General features: G+C 37.0%; 2 protein-coding genes across 3 annotated transcripts in view; one reads left to right on the forward strand and one right to left on the reverse strand.

The window, feature by feature from the left end:
- The window catches only part of PLA2G4A (phospholipase A2 group IVA), a 434,510-nt gene that overhangs the window by 158,000 nt on the left and 261,830 nt on the right, over nt 1-14,680 (forward strand). The gene's annotated exons all lie outside the window — the stretch shown is intronic.
- Nucleotides 4,968-13,384, reverse strand: PTGS2 (prostaglandin-endoperoxide synthase 2). The gene is made up of 10 exons (XM_021668032.2): nt 13,108-13,384; nt 12,196-12,312; nt 11,932-12,075; nt 11,137-11,280; nt 10,527-10,708; nt 9,705-9,788; nt 9,339-9,585; nt 8,775-9,061; nt 8,057-8,204; nt 4,968-7,926 (listed from the first exon to the last, which is right to left on the reverse strand). The coding sequence occupies exons 1-10, from the start codon at nt 13,157-13,159 to the stop codon at nt 7,517-7,519; spliced, it is 1,815 nt and encodes a 604-aa protein (XP_021523707.2). The 5' UTR covers nt 13,160-13,384; the 3' UTR covers nt 4,968-7,516.

The following is a 14,680-nucleotide window of genomic DNA, read 5'->3' on the forward strand; positions in this document are numbered from 1 at the left end:
AATGTATATTCTGTGGATTTGGGGTGGAGAGTTCTGTAAATGTCTATTAGGTTTGCTTGTTCCAGGTCTGAGTTCAAGTCCTGGATATCCTTGTTAATTTTCTGTCTTGTTGATCTGTCTAATATTGACAATGGTGTGTTGAAGTCTCCCACTATTATTGTGTGGGAGTCTAGGTCTCTTTGTAATTCTTTAAGAACTTGCCTTATGTATTTGGGTGCTCCTGTATTAGGTGCATATATATTTAGGATCGTTAGCTCTTCTTGTTGCATTGATCCTTTTACCATTATGTAATGTCCTTCTTAGTCTCTTTTGATCTTTGTTGCTTTAAAGTCTATTTTATCAGAGATGAGAATTGCCACTCCTGCTTTTTTTTGCTCTCCATTTGCTTGGTAAATCTTCCTCCATCCCTTTATTTTGAGCCTTTGTGTATCCTTGCATGTGAGGTGGGTTTCCTGGATACAGCACACTGATGGGTTTTGGCTTTTTATCCAATTTGCCAGTCTGTGTCTTTTGATTGGGGCGTTTAGTCCATTTACATTTAGGGTCAATATTGTTATGTGTGAATTTGATATTGCCATTTTGATGCTAGCTGGCTGTTTTGCCCATTGGTTGATGCAGATTCTTCATTGTGTTGATGCTCTTTACCATTTCGTGTGTTTTTGGAGTGGCTGGTACTGGTTGTTCTTTTCTATGTGTAGTGCCTCCTTCAGGAGCTCTTGTAAAGCTGATCTGGTCCTCCTTGATTGCCTTTTAAATGTCGGGCACTGTTCTGGAACCAGTGAAGAATACAGGCAAGGTCCTTGCTTTCACAGACATAAAATTCCAGAAAGGGGATCAAGATAATAAACACACAAATAAGATAACATCAGATAGAAATAAATGTTATAAAGAAGAAAATTAAACAGCCTTAGTAGTTGCTTTAGTTTAATGGTTGGAGAAGCCCTTTCTAAAGAGAGGAAATTTGAGTTGAGATCTGAACATTGAGAAGGATATGAAAATATGCATAGGAAATATTCACAATAGGGGCAACACCTGAGAATCACTGCTACTGAGGAAATCACAAGAAAGCCACTGTGTCTGGAGCATAATGAATAAGTGTGGAATTTTAGTAGATAAGCTCGGATAAATGGGCAGGGAATAGACCACTGAGATCCTCATAGTGTAGGACAAGAAGCTTATATTTATCCATTGTGTAGTAGGAAGCCACTGGAAGATTTTAAACATGGGAGAAGCATGATCTAATTTGTGTTTTAAAATAATTACTGCCTATATAAGGAGGTGTAAGGAAGGGTCCAGTTTCGGTTTTCTGCATGTGGCTAGCCAGTTTTCCCAACACCATTTATTAAATAGGGAATATTTCCCCCATTGCTTGTTTTTGTCAGATTTGTCAAAGATCTGATGGTTGTAGATCTGTGGCATTCTTTCTGAAGCCTCTGTTCTGTTCGATTGGTCTATATCTCTGTTTTGCTACCAGTACCATGCTGTTTTGGTTACTGTAGCCTTGTAGTATGGTTTGAAGTCAGGTAGCATGATGCCTCCAGCTTTGTTCTTTTTGCTTAGGATTGTCTTGGCTATACGGGGTCTTTTTTGCTTCCATATGAAATTTAAAGTAGTTTTTTCTAATTCTGTGAAGAAAGTCAATGGTAGCTTGATGGGGATAGAATTGAATCTGTAAATTACTTTGGATAGTATGGCCATTTTTACAATATTGATTCTTCCTATCTATGAGCATGGAATGTTTTTCCATTTGTTTGTGTCCTCTCATTTCCTTGAACAGTAGTTTGTAGTTCTCCTTGAAGAGGTCCTTCACATGCGTTTTAAGTTGTATTCCTAGTTATTTGATTCTCTTTGTAGCAATTGTGAATGGGAGTTCACTCATGATTTGGCTCTCTGTTTGTCTATTATTGGTGTATAGGAACGCTTGTGATTTTTGCATATTTATTTTGTATCCTGAGACTTTGCTGATGTTGTTTATTAGCTTAAGGAGTTTTGGGGCTGAGATGATGGGGTTTTCTAAATATACAATCATGTCATCTGCAAACAGAGACAATTTGACTTCCTCTCTTTCTATTTGAATACCCTTTTTTCCTTTCTCTTGCCTGATTGCCCTGGCCAGAACTTCTAATACTATGTTGAATAGGAGTGGTGATAGAGGGAACCTTGTCTTGTGCCAGGTTTCAAAGAGAATGCTTCCAGCTTTTGCCCATTCAGTATGATGTTGGCTGTGGGTTTGTCATAAATAGCTTTTATTATTTTGAGATACGTTCCATCAATATCTAGTTTATTGAGAGTTTTTAGCAAGAAGGGATATTGAATTTTATTGATGGCCTTTTTTGCATTAAAGGATTAAACACTGAAGCATAAGATCTAAAACCATAAAAACCCTAGAAGAAAACCTAGGCAATACCATTCAGGACATAGGCATGGGCAAAAACTTCATGACTAAAACACCAAAAGCAATGGCAACAAAAGCCAAAATTGACAAATGGGAACTAATTAAACTAAAGAACTTCTGCACAGCAAAAGAAACTATCATCAGAGTGAACAGGCAACCTACAGAATGAGAGAAATCTTTTGTAATCTGTCCATCTGACAAATAACTAATATCCAGAATCTACAAAGAACTGAAACAAATTTACAAGAAAAAAACACCATCAAAAAGTGGGCAAAGGATATGAACAGACACTTCTCAAAAGGAGACATTTATGTGGCCAAGAAACATACGAAAATAATCTCATCATCACTGGTCATTAGAGAAATGCAAATCAAAACCACAATGAGATGCCATCTCATGCCAGTTAGAACGGTGATCATTAAAAAGTCAGGAAACAACAGATGCTGGAGAGGATGTGGAGAAATAGAAACACTTTTACACTATTGGTGGGAATGTAAATTAGTTCAACCATTGTAGAAGACAGTGTGGCCATTCCTTAAGGACCTAGGACCAGAAATATCATTTGACCCAGCAATCCCATTACTGGCTAGATACCCAAAGGATTATACATCATTCTACTATAAAGACAGATGCAAACATATGTTTAAAGCAGTACTGTTCACAATAGCAAAGACCTGGAACCAACCCAAATGCCTATCAATGATAGACTGGATAAAGAAAATGCGGCACATATACACCATGGAATACTATGCAGCCATAAAAAAAGGGTGAGTTCATGTTCCTTTGCAGGAACTTGGATGAACCTGGAAACCATCATTCTCAGCAAACTAACACAGAAGCAGAAAACCAAAACACTGCATGTTTTCACTCATAAGTGGGAGTTGAACAAGGAGAACATATGGACACAGGGAGGGGGAACATTACACACTGGGGCCTGTCAGGTAGCGGGTAGGGAAGGGATAGCATTAGGAGAAATACCTAATATAGATGACAGGTTGATGGGTGCAGCAAACCACCATGGCACATGTATACCTATGTAAAAAACTTGCACATTCTGCACATGTATCCCAGAACTTAAAAGTATATTAAAAAAAATTACTGCCACTGCCATAAGGAGAATGGTTGGGACTGAGGAAAGAATAGATAAGTGAACACCAATTAAGAGACTGTTACACTGCTAGGTTGGTAGTAGTGAAGTTGGAAAAAAGGTGACAGATTTAGGATGTATTTGTGGGTTGTGGTCAATAGGATTGCTGTTGGATTGGCTATGGAAGTGAAGGAAAGAGTTTTCTTGCTTAAATCCTAGGGGATGGTGGTATTTTTAACTTTGGATAATTATTATTTGGGATATATGGTGCTGGGAGGGAAGAATATAAAATAAGCAATTAAATTGATGACTTTTAGTGAAGAGGTTGTCAATTGACAATTAGACGTTGGTCCTGGAACCATAAATTTGGGAGTGCTTATTATGTCAAATAATGAGCTTGTCATTAATCTGGAGGAATGCAGACAGAGAATAGATCAACAGTCTTCGACTTATAGATTCAATGGAAGAAAAAGAGCTTTAAAAGAGAGAGAGAAGACTGAGTAGTAGCACTGAGAGAAACGCAGAGAAAATTATTGCTGACTACTTAGGTATTGTTTGGAGAGTATCAAACCATGAAGCCAAGGTTGGCGGGGGGCTGCTTTCAATAAAGAGACTATGGCTATTTGTGTTGAATACTACTGAGAAGCCAAATAAAGAAGATTAGGAGAATGGCTGGATTTAATCAAGTTGCACCAGTTCAGCACAATAGAGGGAGAGCAGACAGAGCGTAAGGGAGTGATTAAAATGATGGATGATAGAATCTGAGCTAGGTGCCTATGGAAGCAAATGGAAAGATAAAAGAGGTGATAAATAGTGAAGTGATGAGGTTGGTAGATCAGTAGGTTCAGTGAAACTGAGAGTTAGATGTTAGAGTGTAAGTACTAGAATAGGTGAGCTGAAAAATGCTTGGAATCAAGATTTTGGAAGTGGTACTGTAATTAATGATAATGATATCAAGATATTATGTATAATTTGGGGAAATATGGTGAAAGAAGGCATCAGTGGAAGGGAGAATGCCAAAGAGGAGAGGCCAGGGAGGATGCTAAATATGTAGTCCATGTAAATATTGAAATTACCAAGGTGTCAAGGATAGAGGTACGACAAAAGCCTATGAGATTTTGTGTCAATGATTTGTCCAACTTTGTATCATTTCCTCCTCTTTGAACGTCTTTATTTTGTGCCACCTTCATAATATTTGTCTTATTCTTTGTCTTATTGTGTATCTTTTTCTTCTTCTAGACTAGGCAATGAAAATAAGCTTGCCATCTTCTATAAAGATACACAAAGCAGACATTTTCCAACATAATGTCGCAGTGAATAAGAGATGATAATGAGATTTAAATAGTGACTCTAGGAAGCCTCTATGTAACTGAGGGCAAAACCATTTCATGAGGGCTAGCCCTAGTTTTGAATATAGGAGAACACAGGATAATGGTTTACTTTAAGAATAATGATTCAGAGAAATCATATGCCATTTGACAAAGATACATAGAAACAAAGTTTATTTTCAGAAAAGATTTGTCAATTTTTAAATAGTACAAAAATAAACAGACATTTGTTTCCAGACCTATCTTTTACATAACTTAAATACACATTTGTCTAAGGCACTGAAACATTCACATATACAACCCAAATTCCCAGGTTCCATCAGCAGATCGATGTTAATAACAAATCAAGTTAAAAAAAAAAATCAGTGAACAGTGTTTTATAAAGCATATTGACTATGTCTTTCTTAACCTTAAACCTTCTAAACATAAAATCGTAAAAAGATTCTCCTGAGTTATTTCTCTTTAATGCTATTTCATTTTCTCCCTCTTCGTAAAAGACACATTTTTTCAGTTATTTATATAACTACTATCTGTAATCAGTGTTTGATTTAAAAATATTAAAACCCACAGTGCTTTACACAGAATATTTTCTCAATAAGTTGTGGCTAAACAAATTAATGAAGCATCCACAGGTCCCTCAAAAAGTTTTAAAAGGTCAGTCTTACGGCACATTCAGGCTAATGGGACAATATTCTTTGTGGGCTAGCACACAGGTCAATCCTAAGAACAAACATTCAATCTTAAATATCTCAATATACCAATCAGATTTCTAAAAATTTATTCACAAATATTAACACAATCATTTCTTTTGATTGTTTACATAATAATCCAGAGGTAACTCCAAAGAGATATACTGATTGTGACATAATGAAAAAAAATCAATGATTGTAGGCTTAAACACAGTTTATAACAATAGTGTCCTAATAAGACATAAATAATAATCTTCAATAAATTAAGTAATATACAGTACCATTAAATGTCAGCGACAATGAGATGTGGAAAAGAAGTATTATCACCATTATTATTACTGCTGACAACTATTTAGATGTTGTTTGGTTTTGTTTTTAAATAAGAAAGGGCATTAATTAGAATAGGAAGGTAAGTTTCTTCCAGTCACAAACCCCCTACAGTTCTTTCTGAGGCACTACCCTCTTTACAGGCATATTGGTTACAGATAGCTAAAATTAGCTGTAACTAAAATCCTCCGCTTTTCACTTGAAACAAGGGTATACTATTTTTAAAAGGGCCCTTTTTTTCTCTCTTAATCTTCTTAAGAGGAGCTAAATAGCAGTCCTGAGCTGAGGTTTTCCTGAAAACTTGCAAAAGTTCAGGTAAGAAAATATAGACAGAGTCCACAGAAAGTGAACTCTGATCTTAAACCAGTAAAACAAAATAGGAGAAATAAAGTGATCAGAAGACACCTTCTCTTAGCGAAACGGCTAAAAGAAGAAAAGAAAAGGAGCAGCATGCAGGTAGCCAGGCTTGATTCCAATGCACCTACTGAACTGGCTTATCAAGACTGAGACAAAATTAACGTGTGAAATGACTTTAAGCATTTTGAAGAGGTATTGTATGGGGCAGCTGCTGCCTTTTGCAGTGGATATGGACTGCTAAATTATACTGTGCAACAGAAAAATCTGAGAAAACATATCGTTATCCAAGCACAGCTTGGTACTTCATTAGCCTCACAGCAAAATCTGAGTACCAGGCCTGCAGTGCAGAAGGATAAAAAAAAGTTTCCTTTTTAAAAATTTAAACCTAAATTTGAACTATAATTTGGCTTTCTTCTTTGTTATTGCTTATTTTAAAGGTAGACTCTTGCTGCTACAGATTTTATAGGTTACTAGTCGTATAAACAAGTTCTGGAATCTCTCAACAAATATTCTTATCTTAAGAAAAGACGGCAGTGGTTCCACCACCTTAACACATTTGGCATTTTGATTTAAAAGGAAGTTGTAACAGTCACACTAAAAGATTTACACTCTTGGTGGAAAACGAACAGCACTTATACAATGTTTTAACAAATAATTGTAGTATAATTTCTACTGATTTTACAGATTTAAATCCAAGGCAGCTTCTTTTTGGTACATGTACAAGTTTGAAACTTTAAGAAACAAAACAAGCTTTTAAAAGTGATTCTACCCTATGAATTTAGAAATTTCAAATTATTGTTTCATTGCTGCTTTAAAAAAGTAGACATGAAATTACTGGTAATGTCTAATTAAATATTCCTTTAGTAATGCACTGGCACCTGTTTTTGTTAGTTTTATGACAGATAAATGTCCAAAAGTACTTTAAAATTTCAAACATTAGTTGCTTCTAATGCATCATGGAAGATACACTGGAAACACTGACAGTGTAAAAACTCGCAGCATTTTGCCATCTTGTAACAGCATTTAAATATTCAAACATCTTTGCTTTTGTTCTTATAAGTTGAAATTCAAGTAAAAAAACGTCAAAACTCATTTCTCTCTGGTTTACAAAAGGGAATAAACGCTGTTTTCCAAACTTAACAACAACAACAACAAAATCTTTAGAGAAGTGACATAAAAGTCTTCACAAGTATGACTCCTTTCTCCGCAACAGGAGTACTGACTTCTGTTACAGAAGATGTTAAGTAACATAAGGAGTTTAATATAAATATTATTAAATAATTAAATTAATAGACATGGTTCATATAAATAAATAAATATGATCATTAGACTTCTACAGTTCAGTCGAACGTTCTTTTAGTAGTACTGTTGGATTGATATCATCTAGTCTGGAGCGGGATGAACTTGCATTAATGGTGACTGTTTTGATGAGCTCTGGATCTGGAACACTGAATGAAGTAAAGGGACAGCCTTTCACGTTATTGCAGATGAGAGACTGAATTGAGGCAGTGTTGATGATTTTGAAACCCACTTCTCCACCAAAAGTGCTTGGCTTCCAGTAGGCGGGAGAACATATGACATTACCCATAAGTCCTTTCAAAGAGAATGGTGCTCCAACTTCTACCATAGTCTCACCAAAGATGGCATCTGGACGAGGCTTTTCTACCAGAAGGGCAGGATACAGCTCCATAGCATCGATGTCACCATACAGTGCTTTCAACTCTGCAGCCATTTCCTTCTCTCCTGTGAAGGCGACGAATACAGAGATACAACCAATGTCAAACTTCATAAAATAAAAAATAATTTGATTCTAACTTCTCTGTTTCCATTTGGCCCCCTGATTCTTTTAAGAAGTTTAGAAACCATTTCTTACCTGTAAGCTCTTCAAATGATTCATAGGGCTTCAGCATAAAGCGTTTGCGGTACTCATTAAAAGACTGGTATTTCATCTGCCTGCTCTGGTCAATGGAAGCCTGTGATACTTTTTTTACTGCAAGTGGAACATTCCTACCACCAGCAACCTGTGGAAAGTAAAATTAGTTGTAAAACGAGAATTTTAGGCATATTTACTGTTTGTATTCAGCTTGCCTTAGGTACAAATCAGTTAAGACTATAACTCCCAGCTGAGACAATTTTTATTTCCTGGAAAGATGCTTACATATATTTCAACAGGAGCTGTGCCTAAAATTCAATGGGACAGCAGTCTAGAACTAATTTGCCTTTTTAAATTTCCGAAATGAAACTAGTATTCAAGACTAAAATATTTATTCCTAGAAGATTATAGATACTTTTGAAAATATCTCTTTTTAAGGTAGGGGTACAATTTGCTATTTGTTTGACAATTGTAGACTAAGAAGTTTAGACTTTTCAAAAAAAAGTTAAGCTTCTTTTTTTTTGTCTCTTATTTTAAAAAAAATTTTTCTTCCAGATTGGTGCAAAAGTAAAAAGTTAGGTTTCTTATATCAATAACATAATTTTACTAGCAATATAACTAACTACTCTTTTAGTAAGTTTAAGAAAAATAATTTCTGTGCAGAAATTCTAAAGATACTGACTAGTCCTTTGTTTTGTTTTTCAATAATAATGCTTACCCTGCCAGCAATTTGCTTGGTGAATGATTCAACAAACTGGGTAACTCCATGTTCCAGTAACATAGAGTTGTTGTAGATAAACTGTTGATAGTTGTAGTTCTGGTCATGAATTTGAAAGGTGTCAGGCAGAAGGGGATGCCAGTGATAGAGGGTATTAAACTCAGCAGCAATACGATTTTGGTACTGGAATTGTTTGTTGAAAAGTAGTTCTGGGTCAAATTTAAGTTTGAAGTGATAGCCACTCAAGTGCTGTACATAGTCTTCAATCACAATCTTAATAGTCTCTCCTATTTGCACAAAATAAAGAATAAAAACATTACTTGTTTCTGATCACAAGCTTTCGAGCAATTGGAATGTAATCTTAATTTGCTATTCCTTCATTTCTATTTTCTTCCTTGTCAATATCAAAAGATAGTTATATGATCAGTCATGCTTACATATTTAATGAATATAGAGTATGTGATTTTTTGTTTACCATATCTTGTCAGTTACTCAAAACGTAACAAAGGTAGCATTAGTTTTCCCTGGGGAAGAGGGTTTGATGTAAATCATTTTCTTGTTTACCTATCAGTATTAGTCTGCTTGTCTGGAACAACTGCTCATCACCCCATTCCGGATGCTCCTGTTTAAGCACATCGCACACTCTGTTGTGTTCCCTCAGCCAGATTGTGGCATACATCATCAGACCAGGCACCAGACCAAAGACTTCCTGCCCCACCGCAAACTGCAGATGCTCAGGAACTTGAGGAGGGTAGATCATCTCTGCCTGAGTATCTTTGACTGTGGGAGGATACATCTCTCCATCAATTATCTAAAAAATAACAGTAATAAACAAACATTAAAATGTTAAGGAACACATTTTTAGGGATTTTAAAATATGGGTGTAAGTGGTAAGTAATAACTAGATCTTAGTATTCAAAGGAAGCATACCTGATACTTCATTTTTCCATCCTTGAAAAGGCGCAGTTTATGCTGTCTGTCCAGAGTTTCACCATAAATATGATTTAAGTCCACCTAGAAAATTATGAAAAAATTTTATTTTGTTGCTATTGAAGTTGTTCTTGAAGTGTCTATCACATAATTCATCATTAAATAATTTGATTCGGCTTTCTTTAAAATTTTTAAATAAAATTACATTTTTTCATAGCCACAAATTACTAATTTGTTTATCCACCAAAGCTACAAACTGATGTGTCTTTGAGTTTAATAGAATTAATATACTATATGGAACTTATATCATATATATTTTATACTTCACCATGATGATACATAATTCTAAAAATGCATAAAAATGTATTATTTATAAAAATTATTATGAATAACTTGAAGCTATGCTATTGAAACTAAAGATAATAAATAATGCTGCAAAAACCTCACCTTACAATACTGAAAGCAGCATAATCAGGGTACAATGTGTTTTTGAAGACATAACATTTCACAGTACTAATATTTTAAACTAAAAATACAAGGGCCAAATTACAAATAATAATACCTGTATGGTATTATTATTTTCATAATAATATGTAAAATATGTTTGGGAATGTTTATATATGTATGTGCATGTCTGTGTGTGTGTATAATTTTACTAGACCAGTAAAGTAAATGGAAAATTCCTTTACGGTTTTTATGGATAAGACTTTTTTAAGTGAGTAAGTTATTTGGATCGATCTATCTGTTTATCTCCTTTAACGTTAGCCCTTCACTATGATTTACTATAATTCTACCAACTCTATGATATTAACTCTGTCTTACCCCGTGGCCCAGGCCTTTGGTGAAAGCTGGCCCTCGCTTATGATCTGTCTTGAAAAACTGATGCGTGAAGTGCTGGGCAAAGAATGCAAACATCATATTTGAGCCCTGGGGATCAGGGATGAACTTTCTTCTTAGAAGAAATTTTTCCACAATCTCACTTGAATCAGGAAGCTGCTTCTTACCTGAAAAGTGAGAAAGCTAAGATAAGAATCCATCTATATATTCAAGAAAGCAGATAGTGACTTTCAATTTACCAGAAATTCTTTATTTACAGGAGAAATACAATTGTGAATAGGATCATAATATAAACAACAGTTCTAAGATATGGGGGAGCAATTTCTTACTGAAAGATTTTATCTATTTTAATTAGAATTATTTCATTTCTAATGAAATAATTTTAAAATATTAAGGCATTATAGCAAGATGCTCATTTACTTTTATGGAATAGTTTACATAGACTCATACTTTAAAAATATCCATAGATACCCATGATAAAAGTAAAAACTACTTTTGTTAACTAATTAATGGTAGTCTAAGGTCAGAAATTTTTTGGGCAGCAATGCAGCCCCTCTTACAGTTAATACATCTCTAACGTATTCTTCTTACTCACCTTTCACACCCAGGGGAGTCGGGCAGTCATCAGGTACTGGAGGAAGGGCTCTAGTATAATAGGAGAGGTTAGAGAAGGCTTCCCAGCTTTTGTAGCCATAGTCAACATTGTAGGTTGGTGGACTCTCAATCAAATGTGATCTGGCTGAAATTTTCAAAGAAAAAAAATTGTTTTATTTGTTCTCATATGCAAAGCAAATCAACCATCATTTTTATTGTAAAATGTGGAAAGTGGCACTAGGGGTTGAATTTAACTCCAAAAATCAAAAATACTCTATTTCAAAACAACTACACTTTAATGGCCATTTAAAATACATCTTTAATAAAATACATATACTCTGCACGTTATAATCTGGCAATATGGATTTTTCAGGTAGCCATCTGCTCACTGTCCAAGAGGCCTATGAAAGGAATAGCTGAGCATGACACCCACTTTAGAATCATAGAAAGTTATTTTCTTGCTGATCCAAATCCAAATTTATTTTAATGGGTGCTACATGTTCAGAACAATTCTGTGGCCCATGGGCATTCAATAAACAGCTGGAACATGCTACCTCCACAAACTGACCAAACGGTAAAGGTTAGAAGAGGTATACAGGGTTGTGAGTAGACCGTATAAACTGGATGGGACTAAATGTCAGTATTTTTGGCCATTAAGATGAAAGACAAGCTTAAAAGGTATCTTAAAAGTCATTTTGATAAGCTTGGAAAAAAGTTTTTAGATTAAGTTTACAGTATTAAAAAGCATATTTTTCTTTGAGAAAGCTAAAAACCTTAGAAACACATTTGTACTTACATGTCAACACATAACTCATAATTGCATTTCGAAGGAAGGGAATGTTATTGACAAAGTTCCAAAATCCCTTGAAGTGGGTCAGTATGTAGTGCACTGTGTTTGGTGTGGGTTTCAAAAATAATTTTATTCTTGTCAGAAATTCGGCTGCAAGAAGAGGAAGAAAGGGAGGGAGAAATTAATAGGACTCATTATAAGACATAAATCTCTACAATGATAACTGTATCCAGCCCCACTCCTAATGAGGCAGCCAAAGGACAAACTTACGTGTTGAGCAGTTTTCACCATAGAATCCTGTCCGGGTACAATCACACTTATACTGGTCAAATCCCACACTCATACATACACCTTGGTTTTGACATGGGTAGGAACAGCAAGGATTTGCTACAATAAAAGGACAGCAAATAAGTCATTCTCTAGTGTCTTAATCTTAAACATTTAATTGTTTGACTATGAATCAACTTTACAATAATAAAGTTAAGAAATAAATAGGTAGTCATGGAAATACAATTTTTTTAACCTGCACTAGAATGGATAAAACGTAGAAATATCAATTTTCTATTCTAAATAAGGGTAAATGCATATTCAACTTGGTAAATCATGTTACTAAGCTTTTCTTAGTCAACTCTTTAGATGTTCAAATACTATTCTTACGAAGCTGAAATAAGGAGCACTACACTTTCCAAATTAAAATGGATCTAGTACACTAATCAACATTTAGGAAAAAAATTCAAAGTAAAACAACTTTTAAGATATTTTGCTTATCTTAAAACATAATCCGGGCTTTTCTCGGGGGAGGAAAGAACTGACTAGAGTATTTAAAACAGCTTTTTCCACGCAATAAAAAGAGGTTCCACATAGAAACAATTCACCTATGTTGATCAGATCCTGTATTATCATAGTGACAACCTGCAAATCAGTATCATCTATCCCTATTTAGCAGGTTGAGAGTGTCTCAGATCGGTTAACTAACCGGCTCATGCTGATCAGGACTTGTGGCAAAGCTGGAATATCCACCGAGTTCTTTGGGACTCTAGCGGTCCAAGCTCTTTCCCAAGTCCCGCAGCTTCTCTACTCGGAGAGAAGTCAGAGTACCGGGATGGACCGAGGAGGTCAGAGCGGAAACTCCGGCCGGGTGCGTGGAACCGGAGTCCCCAGTGCGCGGCGCCAGGTACTCACCTGCACGGCTGAGCGCCAGGACCGCGCACAGCAGCAGGGCGCGGGCGAGCATCGCGGCGGCAGGCAGGGCGCAGCGCGGGCGGGGGCTTTGCAGTCTGCGGGCGTCTGGCGGCAGGCGGCGCTGCTGAGGAGTTCCTGGGCGTGCTCCCGAGGCTCGCTGCAAGTCGTTTGACAACTGGTCGCTAGCCCAGAGAACCGTCCTTTTATGCCGTGAAAGAAAACCAAGCCCCTGGTGACGAAATGAGTTTCTTTCCGCCTTTCGGTTTACCCCCTACAACTTTTTCCCTCCTCTCCACTTTAAATAATTGCGTCAGCCCGGGTGGGGGCAGGGTCTTTTACTCACGCACTGAGAAAAGCGGAAACCCCCGGAAGCTGCGCGAGGTGGGCGCCGGGCGGGTCGTCCCCGCTCTCCCCGCCGGCGCCGCCCTCACGTCCGCGAGTTCCTCCGCCCCTGGCGGCGCGCAGGTTTGAGCCAGATGCCTTTGCTTCCTCCGTGTCCTTGCCCGAGCGCCTCCGAGAGCCGGTCCGGGAGTGATGGCCTCGGATGGGATACCCGGGGAGGGCGGGAGGACGCTGGGCTTCCTCTCCGGGAATCCGGGCGGCCCTGGAGTCCGGGGCTCGGGAATCCCCTCGCCCGCCACCGCCGCCGCCGCGTCTGGGCTGTACTTTGGGGGCCCGAGGAAGTCACGTCGGACCGACTGGGGCGAGTAAGGTTAAGAAACGCTGACATGTTCTACGTTGTAGTGAGGATGTTTGATCTGCTGTATATGCAGCACATACATACCTAGCTTTTTAAAAAAATACTCTTTGCGGAATGAAATAGCTACACTCAGTTTACATAGCTGTAATTTCTCTTTGTAGCTAAGATGCTTTTAACAGCAGAAATTGTTCTCCGCACCATCACCGCCTCCTTATTTCTTGGAGAGGGAGGAAGAAAAGGTAAATTCTCCTCATAATACTGCTCCTAAGCAGTTACCGTGTAAATAGTTAATTTGAGCTCCAGAGGTCACCGATGTAAAGTTTCCTGCCTTCTCATGGACAAAGGAAGCGGCGACGGCCGGAATTTGCAAGGACGCTGAATGTCCAAAACGTCTGCCTTAAAGCATTTCTCTCCCTGACGCGTGGTGTAGTTTGGTTACCAGCCCTTCATAGGAGGTGCCGGTAAAATAAATTCCACTTTTAAAGTTCACTTTTTTTTTTTTGTCTTTTCTCTCCACTTTTACAAGATTATGAGTTGTGCCCATGGATCAGAGTACAACATGACAGTTACTTTTCAGTTGTCTAGGCTTATTGGGGCTAATTTTCTACTCTCGTTTTGGAACATAGTTGGATAGGGAATTAATCAGATGGAAGGGATATATATATATATATATCAGAAAAGAAGTGGAAAATAGACAATTCAGTTATACCATAAATTCTTAGCATTACAGGGAAAGTACAGCATAAAACCTGAAATAACACTACACCAGATACCTCAATTTCTAGAAGTCTTATAGAAAATAAATAAAAAAGAGACTAGCTTGGAAATTTTTTAAACTGTTTTGCTTAATGTACACATCTGATTCTACATGAG

The sequence above is a fragment of the Aotus nancymaae genome, unplaced genomic scaffold, assembly GCF_030222135.1.
Source record: "Aotus nancymaae isolate 86718 unplaced genomic scaffold, 86718_ANA_hifiasm-v0.15.2.pri h1tg000108l, whole genome shotgun sequence".
Taxonomy (NCBI): domain Eukaryota; kingdom Metazoa; phylum Chordata; class Mammalia; order Primates; family Aotidae; genus Aotus; species Aotus nancymaae.